Source organism: Juglans regia, chromosome 4, assembly GCF_001411555.2.
Source record: "Juglans regia cultivar Chandler chromosome 4, Walnut 2.0, whole genome shotgun sequence".
Taxonomy (NCBI): Eukaryota; Viridiplantae; Streptophyta; class Magnoliopsida; order Fagales; family Juglandaceae; genus Juglans; species Juglans regia.
This window is the reverse complement of record NC_049904.1, coordinates 34784147-34798617: the sequence shown is the minus strand read 5'-3', so window position 1 is coordinate 34798617 and position 14471 is coordinate 34784147. Positions and strand designations below refer to the sequence as shown.

Sequence of the window (14471 nt, the reverse complement as noted above, 5' to 3'; positions counted from 1 at the left end):
GATGGTTTAAAAAGTATACATGATGCAGTAAATAATTAGAGAGGCAATAAGATTTGTGAGATTTTCACGGGTAAGGCTTGATATATTTAAAACATATGCAAACGTGTTGAACATTGAGTATGGGAAAATGGGAAAGTGTACAATTGAGCACACTTTAAATAAAATGTGTCAAGGTGAGGATAATGCGTTGATAAGGATGACGTCTAATATGAAGCTTAAGCTTGATAAATATTGAGGAAACAAGGATAGGATGAACATGATTGTTTATGTAGCTTTTATCCTTGACCCTCGATATAAGATTATAACCTTGGCATATTGATTAAAAATGTGCAACAGCGATGAATGCAGAGATAGAATTAAGGCCAAACTGAGATTTCTCATTAATCGTTTGATTGAGCAATACCACAAGTTTCATGAGATAGGTAGTAGAAGACCAAATGTGGCCCATAGAAGTTCCTTGAATATTATTGGTTATGACCTAGACTGTGAAAACTTTGATACAGCTTTAGAGCAATATCTTGAGGATCAAAACAGTTCGGTATTTAGCTCAGAGGTGGATAGGTATTTGTCGAATGTGATTAAACCAAAAACACCCGAGTTTAAGATTTTGACTTGGTGGAAGAGGAATTCATTTAGATATCTCATCCTTGCAGAAATTGCATGTGATGTATTGGTCATCCTTATTTCCACTGTTGCAATCGAGTTTGCATTCATCAACAGTGGACATGTATTGGACCCATATCGAAGCTCATTAGCGCTAGAGACTGTTCAAGCATTAATTTGCACATAAAATTGGTTGGATTGTAAATCAATTAATATTTGGGAGGTAAAGGAGCATGTAGAGGTTAAGTTAAATGGATAAACTAGTAATAAAAAATAAAAATTAACAAAGAGTAGCGGTTAAGTTAAATGGATAAATTAGTCATAAAAAATCAAAATTAACAAAGAGTTTGATAAGGTGACTTTTTATAATTATTAACGGGTGGGAGAAATATACTTGTAAGCTTTTGGTGGTGGGTGTTTTCACTTGCAGCTAATGTCATGTGTGATTTGACACAAAGATCCCACTTGTTTTCCTGTCTTAGATGTAGCTATCCTTCGGCCTTCTTGGATGCTAGGGATGGTGTTCGATGCTCATCTGATGCCATAACATGCATGCCTCAGTGTTTGGATGATTTGTGAAAATATTTACTTAAGAATGTATTTGTGTGCCCTCATCTGATGCCATTCCTGTCTGATTGCATGAGTAATGTTGGTATTATGTCTACTCTATTATTTTCAGAAAGAGTGTGTAAGATTTGCTTGATAAATCTATCAAAGTTCTGTATAGTTCACTTCTCTAATTGTAAAGTGCTTAGTTGAATCCACCATTAATTACAGATTTTTGTGATGTGGCTGGACTTTGTGACCTACTTACATCACCATGGCTATGGGATGAAACTTCCTTGGTACCGTGGCAAGGTCCTGATAATTTGTCTATATTTCTATATCAAATTACTTGGCTATTAATCTGAGTACCACATTTCTATGCCATCCATCACTGAACATGGCATACATTCACACGATGGGAGTTCCCCCAAGCAAAATCTCTTCAAGGAATTCAAAAAACTCTTTTCAGATGATCCTTCTAGTCCAGTCTCGACTCTCGCCCAACTCCTGGTACTATAACCACTGCTCCAGCTTCATATACAACTTGTCTTTTTATATTTTTATGTGTATCTTATTGACTTTTCCCTATTTATGTTTTCGTGTAATGTTTGGAATTATGAAACATGGGGTCTTAGAGTCTTTCCACCACCTAAAAATACATTGTTAGGTCAAGGTGGGCTTAGAAGATCAAATACAAGCAAGATGAGTTCTATCTGTTTGGTTAGTGAGAAGAGCAACAAATCATCGTCAACATTCAGTTCTTGGAAATAAATAATTCTTTTAAACCTTAGGTCTTTATTTATTTTTTTCTTTTCTAATTGGCGAGGGAAGGACTATTTGTTAGTTATTTATTGTTTAAGGTAATTGGGACTAGAGGAAGCTAAGAGGGACTCGTGAACAAATATTTGGGAGGCAAAGATGCACAATGTCAAGTTTTGTGTCTAGCATAAATTAAAGAGCTTGTTAATTATTCCAAACCATTTTCAGAGTCTTGACCAGGAGAAGTACAATCAAACTTTCTGCTATCAGAAAAGAAATGCAGCAATGTCATATGCACAATTGACAGTTGAGCTGAGCAGTCCCACATTGAAGAGTCTTTATGTTCAACCAATCAGATAAGTTTATACTGGGGCAGATAGCATTGAGTGTTACATCTTCGTATTGTTACCATGTATTATTATTTATTTTATTTTTTATAAATTAATATTTTGTATTGTGATGTAAACAATAATATAATATATAATATGCATGTGTTGATGTATTATTATTTATTTATATTTTAAAATTTTGAATGAGCAATAAAAAGTTTAAAAAATGGCTATAAATATATTTATTATATAAAAAATGCCTATAAAAAATAATAGACATAAAGGCCTATAAAAGAAAGCCTTTGAATTGTTAACAAGATTTTTTTAAAAAAAAAAACCTTTTAAAAAGTTTTTAAAATATATTTTTTTTTATAAAATATGAGTATTAAACACCATATCCAAATTTAAAAATAAAAAGTACTATAAAAATATTTTAAAAAGTCTTTAAAAAAAAAAAAAGGCAAAATATTTTAACCACCATATCCAGGTTGTTATCCGTCTAGTTTTTAAAACCTGGATACAGATCCGATCATGGTCGGATATCTTGATCATGATCGGATCCGTATTCGTATCTGAATTTACATCCATAATTTATTTGAGTAATGTTATATACAGTCGTAGAGTATGTAAGTGTTATACAGTCATTTTAAAAAAAAATAAAGTTTACTATTAAAAAATTAGTTTATTTTATATAAGTGTCATGTTTACTCACTTTTTCTAAAATAATTACGCAACACTTACGAAATACAATTATCATTTCTCAACATATTTATGCGTTTCCAAACAGAATAACAATGTTCATAGATATAGTTATTCAACAGTGTTAGATTCAAATAACGTCCATAGAGGTTAAACCCCACAGAAAAATAGCAGGATGTGCCGCGAAAATGGAACGAATGGCATCTAAGAACAAGAGGGAGGGAGGGAGAGAAAAGAACAAATACGTCGGTTGGTTGCCAGGGAAAAAAAAATTACGTTCGTTGGTTGTCAGATGTTGCCCAGGTAGCCGTTTTCTTTAACTTCGCACACTCTCCGTCCCAAGATGCCCCCGTTATTATACATTTATACTATATTCCTCCTTTTGCTATCTCACTCACTCTATAGCCCCCACCTTATATACATTACTTTCCCTGTGCTTTTTAGGCGAGATAATCATCAGACACAAACGTAGAGAGAGACACAATCTTGAGTCTTAGGTATCAATGGGTTCGTCTTCGGGTCAGAGCAGTGGCAGCTACGATCTCTCATTCAAGATCTTACTGATCGGAGATTCGGGCGTCGGAAAAAGTAGTCTCCTTGTCAGCTTCATCTCCAATTCCGTCGAAGATCTTTCACCTACCATTGGTACTTTCTTTTTATTGTTGTTATTCTAAGCCAATATTCAGTTTTCCTATGTTAAAAAATAGTAACTTTTAAGTTCTGCTGTGTAGAGTTCTCTACTTCTGTTGGGTCGTCTCCAGTTATTGTAAATTTAAAGATTTCTTTACAAGGAAGATATGCAGAGATTTTCAATGAAGTTAATGTAGTCTTTCTTTGTCCACGATTTCTTAGCAACCAAACAGAACCCAACACTGTTGGATCTGTAACTAGATTGTTAAAACTTTGATCATATCCATTTTCAACGTAGTTATTTTGATTGATCAATGCAAGCATTCATATCCCTTCTGATGGGGCGAGCAGCTTATGTGATACATACATAGAGGTTCTTATTATGTGTAGGTGTGGATTTTAAGATCAAGCTGCTGACCGCAGGTGGGAAGAAATTGAAGCTCACAATTTGGGATACTGGTAAGCTGTAGCAGTGGTCCATTCTCTCAATTTTTGTATCCAATTTGAAATTTATGACATTTCTACCTATATTGGAAAGAAACCATGCGAGCTTCTACGTACAGTGTTTAAAGATCCTCACTTTTTGAAAGTGATTTGTTCTTCATCACCATTTTATACCTTTGTTATTGCTCCATTGCCATGCCGTCTTTTGGGGGCTCTTAATCGCAAGGCAAGAGCTGTGGTTGGGAAATAAGAAACAGAAATTTGAGATAATTTTTTCATCGAACTAAAGCAGCCAACAATTACTTCACTTTTTTATGACTCCACCAATAAATAATTGTTTCATTTTCACATTGTAAACCTGGAGTAGTTATCCGTATTTACAATACACTGTCTTCTCTTCCCCAGTTTCTCAGTGTTGGTGTCATTTTAATGCAACAAACATCATTTATGCATATACCGGAACTGGTCCAATGTTTCTTTTGAGATTTCACGAGTTCTGATGCTCATTAACAAAGATCTTGGGAGTTGTACAATGTACTACAAGTTAACTAACCTTTATGTTAAGTTTGCTATATTGCTTCTCAGTGCAATTATTAGTGTTTTTTGTATCATGAAGGTAAATAAATAAACTATGCACTTACTCTAGGTTTCTTGGATAGTTCTGCCATTTTATTCATCTTTGTAACTCGTGACCTAAAAGATTCATTGAGAATTTGTTTCACAACAAAAATGGATTATGATTGGCTAAGGAAAATGTAATGTCTGTTGCAGCTGGACAGGAGAGGTTCAGAACATTAACAAACTCTTATTATAGAGGTGCCCAAGGGATCATTCTTGGTATGCTAGCAGCAACCTATCTTCATGTTATTCTTAAGATCATGCAGTGAAATATCCAGTTTCTAAAATCGATAGAAAAAAATGTTGTTTTGGTTCCAACATGTAATTATCTGTGTTTAAATACCTGCTATCTCTTCCAATTGTGTTGATAGAAGTTATAGCCAAATCAGAACATGGTTCTTATGTCAGATTAAAATGAAAGATATTTACTAAGGAAAAGGATTTGTGTAGTCCTAGAGTGTGCAAGTCTTGTGCACTTCCTTTGAAAAAGTGGGCAAATCTGGGATTGGAACTCGCATAAAAAATCCACTTTTTAATGGAGGACCCCACTTCATTTCAAAGAGAGTACGTGGAGTTTGCACACCCTAGGACTGTATCTAGCAGTATCTAGCATTACTCATTTTCTAATGTGGTAACAATCTTGAATGTTGGCAAAATCACTTATCCTTGCACTGGTGAGGTTAACTCTGACATAGCATACTACATTTTTTGAACTTTTTTTCCTTGGAAAGCAGGGCAGAGATTGTTTAATCTGTTTGTTACAGAAAACCACTATGTTTCAACTCCAGAGGTAGTATTAGAATTTAACGTGTTGCAGGAAAGTAAATTAGGACCCCCAATAGATGGAAGGGAACGGATTGCTTAATGAAATGATCTGATCATGAACTGATAAAAAAAAGAAAAAAAATAAAGAAATGATCTGATCATGCTTAAGTGAAGACAATACTGTAACATTTAGAATACAAGTACAAGATAAAAAAGAACTGGAAGGCTGAGCAGGATCTTGATAGAGTCAAATATCCTTTTATCTGATTCTCATCTTTTAACCACGGATGTGGCTTCTACAAAGTTCATGTGGCTGGGTAGGATTTTGTTAATTGTGTTTGGGGAACATTGACACAGTAAACTTGTAAATAATTTTTTTTTATAATTAATAAGAATTTTATTACCAAGAATAGGCACTGCCTAAATATACAGAAAGTATACAAAAGAAATACCTACTGCACACTAGAAAGCAGGAAACTATGACAGAAATAGATTCAGTACATTATCATCATTCCTTACAAAGATCCTAGCCCACAAACTCAAAGTAGAAAAGAAAAAATAACGAAGATCTTCAAAAGAACGCTTTTTGTCTTCAAAACATCTCTCATTTCTTTCCAGCCATAAACACCACATTAAACACAAAGGAATCATTCTCCATCTGACAGTAACACATTTTCATGCCTCAAAACCACGCCAAGATGCAAGGAGATCCATAACTTCCTTAGGCATCACCCAATATAAACATGTCTAACCAATAACCTCATTCCACAAAGACTTTGCCGCCTCATAATGTAAAAAAAGATGATTTATAGATTCACCATCCTTCTTGCACATGACACACCAATCAGCTATACACAAACCACGTTTTCTAAGGTTATCCGTGGTCAATACTTTCCCTTGAGCAACCACCCAACTAAAGAATGCCACCTTAGTAGACACCTTCACTCTCCAAATGCTTTTCCAAGGGAAAACACAGCTAGAATGACAATTAAGCACCTTATAAAAAGAACTGACTGAAAACTTGAAATTTCCAGCATGATCCCACAATAGCCTTTCCTCTCTTCCCTGCATCACTTTAGAGTTATAAATTCTTCCCAGAAAATCTGAAATAACATTCACTTCCTAGTCATTTACATCTCTAATAAAGTCAACATTCCATTGAATATTATTACCTGTACATTGAAGATAATCTGCCACAGCAACATTTTGATCCCTTGCAATCCTGTAAAGAGATAGAAAAGCTGATTCCCCACACCAAATGTCATGCCAAAAGAGAATCCTCTTCCCTTCCCCCACCTTAATTTTAATATATTTAGAAAACTCCCCCCAACCTTTCCTAATGCCCTTCCATAAACTCACCCCATACGCTTCTTTAACTTCATTAGAACACCAATCCCCCCACCCACTCCCTTATTTAACAACAACAACATTCTTCCATAAAGCATCTCTCTCCTCATGATATCTCCAAAGCCATTTTCCAAGTAGTGCTTTATTAAACAACCTCAAATTTCTCACCCCCAATCCTCCACAAGAAACCGGTTGACACACCTTATTCCAACTAACCAAATGAAACTTATTTTCCTCTCCTATTCCTCCTCATAAGAAATTACAAGAAATTTTCTCAATTCTACTAGCAACCCCAGCCGGCAAAGGGAAAAGAGAAAGAAAATACGTAGGAAGATTAGACAACGTACTCATCAAAGTAATTCTTCCCCCTTTAGACAAATATAAGTTTTTCCATCCAGCCAACCTTATTTCAATCTTCTCAATTACCCCATCCCATATCAAAACAGATTTGTGAGGAGCCCCCAAGGGAAGACCAAGATACTTCAGTGGCAGTGAAGCAATCTTACACTCCAAAATATTAGCCAAAACTGAAATGTTACCTACGGCACCCACTGGAACAATTTCAGACTTATTTAGGTTAGACTCGAGACAGCTTCAAAACATAACAAAAATACTCTCAAAGATCGAATATGTTCTTGATTGGGCTCGCTGAAAATCAATGTATCATCGGCAAAAAGAAGATGAGATAATTTCATACTATTCCATTACTCACTGCCCACCTCAAAACCCGACAAATACCAACCTTCTACTGCCGCATCCAACATTCTACTCAAAGCATCCATGACAAGGACGAAAAGAAAATGAGATAGTGGATATCCTTGTCTTAAACCACGTGAACTATTAAAAAATCCAACTGGATTGCCATTCACCAAAATGGAAAATCTCAACGTCGAAATGCAATGTTTGATCCACATACACCATTTATCTCCAAAACCATCTCTCCCAAGCAAATACAAGAGAAAATCCCAACTAACATGGTCATACGCTTTTTCCACGCTTTTTCATGTCCAATTTAATCAAAATTCCAGATTCATTTGATTTAATTCTGCTGTCCACAAACTCATTAGCAACTAATACCGAGTCAAGGATTTATCTCCCTCTTACAAAGGCATTTTGAGATTTCGATATAATATTTCCCAACACCCCACTCATACGATTAGCTAACACCTTAGAGATTATCTTGTAAACCCCATTCACTAAACTAATAGGCCGAAAATCACACATTTCCACAGCCCCTACCTTTTTGGGAATTAGTGCTATAAATGTACCATTGAAACTTTTCTCAAATTTCATAAATGAATAAAATTCAGTAAAAACATTTATAATATCCTCCCGCGCTATATTCCAACAAGATTGAAAAAAAGCCATTAAAAACCATCCCCGGAGCCTTATCCCTTGCCATTCCTCTAACCACATCGAGAACTTCATCCTCTTCAAAAGCTCTCTCCAACCATTTTGCACTTGTCTGATCAATTAAGTCAAAAAACAGTCCATCAAGTTTTGATCTCCATGAGTATTCTTTGCTGAATAACTTCTCATAAAAATTGACAATGTGATCCTTAATGACATCTCTTGATCTGAAATGATGTTTTCACCGTCATGAAGAACCTCAATTGCATTATTTCTTCGATGAAAGTCACCATACAGTGAAAACATTTTGTGCACTTGTCACCTTCCTTTAGCCATAGGACCCGAGATTTGTGTCTCCAAGAGATTTCCTCCATTAAAGTGATCTTCTCTAGGTCATCCGCCAGCACTTTTTTGCTCTCCAATTCCTCACCGGATAAGTCCCCCAACAGCACCCTTTCCTCCAAACTTTGCAACTGCTACATCAAAAGTTTCCTTTTATTTTCTGTGTTCCCAAACTCCTCAACATTCCACTTCTTCAAATATGTTTTTAATGCTTTAAGTTTTCCCGCCAGTACAAAGCTTGGAGTACTAGAAAAAGAGTACGAAGACCATCACATTCTCACCCTATCCACAAAACCCCTAGCCTCCAACCACATATTTTCAAATTTAAAATACCTTAGTCCTCTAAAAGTGCCCCCACTCTCCAGCATAATAGGATAATTGTCAGAACACAATCTCGGTAACCTTTTCTGCCTCACATCAGGAAAACGAACCTCCCAAGAAGCTGAAACCAGAAACCTGTCCAGCCTAGACCATGCCCTTCTATTGGACCACGTAAAATCCCCATCCACCATCGGAAGATCAATCAAACCAAGCTCAAAAATCAAATCAGAAAAAAGTATTCATGGCATGAGAGAAATAATTATCCCCCACTTGCTCACTAGGGAACCGAGTAATATTAAAATCCCCTCCAAAACACCAAGGAACATCCCAACAGCAGTAAACACCCGCCATTTCATCCCATAAAACACTCCTACTATTATCCACGTTAGGACCATAAATCCCCGCAAAAGCCCATTTAAATCTTTCATCCACACATTTGAACTGGCAAGCAACCATAAACTCTCCCACATAATGATCTACCATCTCCACTAACCTCCTATTCCATATTATAATAATACCACCTGAAGCCCCTTTTGAAACTAATTCAATCCATCCCACACATTGACAGCTCCATAAACTATTCACAATTGTTTGATTAACCAACTTCAGCTTGGTTTCTTGGAAACAAATAACATCAGCACTCCACTTTCGAATCATATTCTTTACCCGAAGACGTTTTCTATAATCGTTCAGCCCCTTCACATTCCAAGAGATGATTGTTGGTTTCATTGATGACTATAAAGAACCCTCTCCTTGCCTTTATCTCTAAAGGCACTTCCTCCCTTTGCATTATAATTAATAGAGCACGATAACCTCTTGAATTCCCTCTCCTTCTTAAGAGCGGATCTAACCAATGAAGGTTGACTAGCCTCTATAACTATTAGAAGTGCTCTAAATTGTTCCTGAAATCCGACACAAGAGAGTCCCACACAATCCTTAATTTCATCAACTTTCCTCATCACCCAATCAGATGAGGAATTGGGCCAATCAATTTCAGGAAGGATGGCACACAACGGATCAGGGTCCATTTCTTCATCAGACTCCTCAGCTCTCCTGACTCACTTGCCTCTACCTCCTCCTCCCCTCCAAGAACCATCTACATCTCAGACTTTAAGCTCCAGGTGCAAGGGACCCCAAAAAAAAACTCCTCAATGGACCCAGTGACATTACCACTCAATTCCATATCTCCCTCCACCACTTCCACCCCCTCTGAACCCTCTCATTGCCTTCAAAACGTAGCTCAACAGGAACCAGTAACGACTGAGAAGAGAACCTCCCAACCCCGAGATGAGAATCTCCCTTCTGAATCTCGGACTCGGAGGAAGACAAGATGCTCCCCTTTGCCGGAGTTGAACACACCATCTGAGTACCCTCAGAGGGATCGACTACCATTGTCGTCCCTTTCTGTGAAGAACGCTCAACCCCCTGTGTCGTCAAGGGTATAATATGGACCACCTCAGAATTCCATTTCTTAGATTTGAGAAACTGAACAGTTGCCGATGGATGGACCCCTGTCGAAAAGCCTCTTAGGGCAGGTTTGGGGGGTGAGATGAGAATTTTGTATTTTGTTTTAGTGTTTAAAATATTATGTTTTGGTATTATTATTGTATTGAGATTTGAAAAAGTTGAATTGGGATTTGAAAAAGTTGAATTGTTTATTATATTTTGTATGGGGATTTGAAAAAGGTGTAATGATGAGATGAGATGAGATGAGAATTTTGTATCTCATCCCATCCCCCAAACCTACCCTTAGAGACTCGCCTGCCGCCGTTGACCCTGTTTGTGACGTCGTAGTGTCTGTGGGAGCCATCGAGCCCTTGGGCTGGGCCACCCCTCCTCTCGAGCTATTTGAGCCCTATATCTCACGCGAAGGCTTTGCCCTCCAGAAACCAGGCCCATTCCGGCCCACAGGCCTATCTGCTAACTTAACATTCAAACCCACAGGCCCATTCCGCATCTCCCCCATCCTTTTTCCTTCTTCCTTATCCTCCAAATTTAAGCCCAAACCCATAAACAGACCCAACCCTTCATCTACCTTCTTCAACATTGACTCCAACGTCTCTTTCTAACCAAATAACTCTGCCCTTACGTGCCACAGAGACCCCTCAACTTCTCCAACTTTCTGCAACACCTCAATAGGCCAACCATTTTTCATTCCATCCATCTGCTTCCACCACACAACGTCATTCCTTTTGTTACCATCCAACTCCGATTCATCCTTCCTAAATTTACCAATGCCAAAACTCTAATGGGAACAGAACCCTCCTGCCTTGGATTTGCTAATGCCGACAGGTAAGACACTTCCCGATGATGATAAACACCTTTCAAAGATGTATCAGAAATCACCTTCTTATTTCTAGAAACCTGTTCGCCACCACCCTCCATAGGAGCAACTCTGTTTTCAGAACCTGAAACAGAGTTCCTAAAATCAACCATCTCACTCGTTAATCTCACAAAACCTGCCCAACCACCCCCTTTCCACCCTTTTGGAATCACTATGATTCCATTCCCCTTACCAGTGCCAAACTCAATCAGCTTCACAAATCTGCCAAATGCGTTTTGACACTTTTGGACCATAAAAACTCTATTACCTTCCCTTATTGTCTGAAAAGAATCTTTATTGCCCGTTATCTTCAGACAATCCTCCACCATCTTTGCCATCCAAATAACCATACCTCCACTAAGATGAGGAGACTTAGACATCTTCTTGCTCCTCTCAATAATGCAAAAAAAGTTACCACATTTCCTACTAAACACAAACCTCTTAGCTTCTATCCAAAAACTACGATCCATCTTCAACAAACTAAAGATAAAACTAGAAGAAGAAAAAGACAGAGGGAACACGAATCAGGGAAACAAAGAAGTATTAAGGACTATCCCCGGCGAGAAATGCCAGGGATGGAAGATGAAAGGTCATACCCCAAGAGAGAGCATAGCAACCCTGAAAATAAGATATTTCCCTTGTAAATAAATAGATGAAAGGCAGGTATAAAAGATGGCATTGTCCTAGATTAAAACGGTTCTTAGTCCTAGATTAAGGCCCCGTTTGGATACAGAAAAGGTTTCATCTCATCTCATCTCATCTCATCACATCATTACAACTTTCCTGAATTCTCACACAAAATATAATAAACAATTCAACTTTTTCAAATCCCAAAACAATAATAATATTAAAAAATAATATTCTAACAATATTTTATTCAACTTTCAACTTTCATTTAAAACCATTTCATTTCATCTAACTATCCAAACGGGGCCTAAAACGGTTCTTAGTCCGTTCATTTCAGCTTTTTTTCTTTGTATGGTAGTAGAATGACATAAAATAATTCACTGGCTTTATTAGATCAACAGTCTTTCTTTCTTAATATTTGTTTTTAACTCTCATTCTGTCTTAAGTTCAAGAGATAAATTGTCCACTCCTTTCTTTTCTCTCTTGCACAATTGCATTGTTAGTGACCTTATCAAACAATTTTTTTTTTTATATTCTCACTATGGTATCTAGATCTATTTCCAGCATAAAGATCACTGAGGCCTTGAGGAACCTTTTCTCTCTTTTCCAGTCAAATTTCATCAGCACAAACATATAGGTCTGCGCACGTCATTGAATTAAGTGAATAATGCATGCGTCACTAGCTTAAAAATAAAAGGCAGTTATTATTGTAAACATATGATTCAATTATCTCTCCAATAAGTTTCCTGCTATTGAGTTGTTGACTTTGTTCATAACCTTTCCGTACTACATTCCAATAGCCCAAGTAAGAAGATATTTTATTGATATTGAAATAGGCATAGCCCAAGTATTTAGTAAACAGAGTTATTATCAATTTCTTTTCTTTTCTTTTCTTTTAGTTTATGACGTTACGCGCAGAGACACCTTTACAAACTTATCAGATGTTTGGGCTAAAGAAGTGGAACTCTACTCAACTAATCAGGGCTGTATCAAGATGCTTGTTGGGAATAAAGTTGATATAGTGAGTTTTATATTCCCCATATCTTAAGCATTCTGCTACTTGGTTCAGAAACTTAGTTCCATACCCTTTTCAAATTCACTTTTCATGTTAAACTTCTTAAGGGATATCTCATGTGTACTTCTAGTTGCATGAAAAATAATTTTCATATTATAATCCCCATCTTGACTCTAAAAACATGCAGGAATTTTTTTATCAGTAAAAAAAAAAACATGGCAGGAATATCTATAGTGAGCATTTCTTGGCATATTGTAAAAGCATTTGTTAAATTGCAGGTGTCTGTGAGATCGTGTGTTTTGCTTATCACTTTTAATTTGATTTACGTTTTTAAATCATTTTCCTGCTGGCAATAGGTCTTCATTGCCAATAGGACTTTTTCCTCAGTGTTAGCAGTCTATTTTTCCCTTTCAACTATAATCTGGCTTCTATACACGTTACTAAAGAAATGATACTTGGCTGTGAACTAAATTTTCTTCTATAAAAAAACTCCTGATTTATTGACTTAGCTAAAATAGAAGATGTATATGTTATTCCAGGATTCTGAAAGGGTGGTGAGTAGAGAGGAGGGAATTGCACTGTCAAAAGAACTTGGATGTTTGTTTCTTGAATGCAGTGCTAAAACTAGAGAAAACGTGGAGCAATGCTTTGAAGAACTTGCATTAAAGGTAATACTTAATGCATTTAACTTTGTGGTGTCGGATATTCAAGATATTTGGCAATCACTCTGGACAATCCATTTATTTGTCTAATCAAGCTTTATAGTTGTTTTTCGCTTTTTCTTTTTTGCAAGCATGTGTGGTTTATACGTTAGTTGTATTTCAAGCTATTATGGGGTTATATGTTGGTTTTATTTCAAGCCATGATAGTTTGGTTGGCAGCCTTTGATTGGAATGGCAATACCCCCCTAATTACAAGGGGAGGGGTTGGGCAAGGTTTGTCCAAGAAACTATGATAGACTCGAGAATGATTTAGAACTTTCTATTCAAACTTATAACAAGATTGAGGTTATTTTACAGATAATGGAGGTTCCTAGTCTTTTGGAAGAAGGATCTACTGTGGTGAAGAGAAACATCTTAAAGCAGAAACAGGAATACCAAGCACCTCCAACTGGTGGTTGTTGCTCTTAAAAATCAAGAGTCACGTATCATGAACGGATCATGTACATGTTAATTTCTCTTCTAATTTCTTACAGTTGTCCTCTCTCTGTATTTGGGTTGCTTAATTACTCGTACCATTCAAAATGGAATTGACACTCATATAAGATATACTAGCTTGTGTAAATTGTTTCCCGTGTTGATGAGAACAAATTGCTTGTATTTTTTTTTTTTTTGCTATTATTTGTTTAACACAGTTTTCCACTTGTTGCTTGAATTGTTGAAGCTTTTTAACTCTACAACGCAGCTACGAGTTATTTATCTGATATTTTAATGATGATTGTTCCCAGATTGACTTGGTCACTAGCCACTTGACGCATTAACTAGCCTGCAACTTGCTAGATTCACTTGCCTTGATTCTTGAATCCATGCAGAACTTCGCTTCAATTCTGGATCAAGTTTGAGCAAACAATTCCCTGTAGTTTTTTTTTATATATATAATAGTATTTATAAATATATATATATATATTTATATCTATTCTATTATAATAAGTGTCTATCTTGTTTTTACAATAATGAACAGTAAAATTTTGTTCATCCGTGTAAATTTTTCGTGTGTATTGTGTAGTTACTTTTTTATTCCTCTACTTTGTTCT

The 14471-nt window shown here is 36.4% G+C and overlaps 1 protein-coding gene across 3 annotated transcripts; it reads left to right on the top strand.

The window, feature by feature from the left end:
- Positions 1-3137: 3137 nt before the first annotated feature.
- LOC109004318 (ras-related protein RABC2a-like) lies at positions 3138-14133 on the top strand. 3 transcript variants are annotated; one of them, XM_018982840.2, is made up of 7 exons: positions 3138-3239; positions 3381-3581; positions 3957-4025; positions 4782-4847; positions 12603-12724; positions 13258-13386; positions 13738-14037. In XM_018982840.2, the coding sequence occupies exons 2-7, from the start codon at positions 3440-3442 to the stop codon at positions 13846-13848; spliced, it is 639 nt and encodes a 212-aa protein (XP_018838385.1). In that variant the 5' UTR covers positions 3138-3239; positions 3381-3439; the 3' UTR covers positions 13849-14037. The 3 variants fall into 3 exon arrangements, with proteins under 3 accessions (XP_018838385.1, XP_035544989.1, XP_018838384.1); XM_035689096.1 differs by lacking the exon at positions 3138-3239 and having other exon boundaries at positions 3300-3581; positions 3990-4025; positions 13738-14133; XM_018982839.2 differs by lacking the exon at positions 3138-3239 and having other exon boundaries at positions 3306-3581.
- The last annotated feature ends 338 nt before the right edge of the window (positions 14134-14471 follow it).

Bases quoted from the DNA above. Each gene is read 5' to 3' on its own strand.
- LOC109004318 (XM_018982840.2), top strand. From the start codon at position 3,440: ATGGGTTCGTCTTCGGGTCAGAGCAGTGGCAGCTACGATCTCTCATTC. The intron at 3,582-3,956 runs GTACTTTCTTTT...TATTATGTGTAG, and splicing joins AGATCTTTCACCTACCATTG to GTGTGGATTTTAAGATCAAG. The intron at 12,725-13,257 runs GTGAGTTTTATA...ATGTTATTCCAG, and splicing joins TTGGGAATAAAGTTGATATA to GATTCTGAAAGGGTGGTGAG.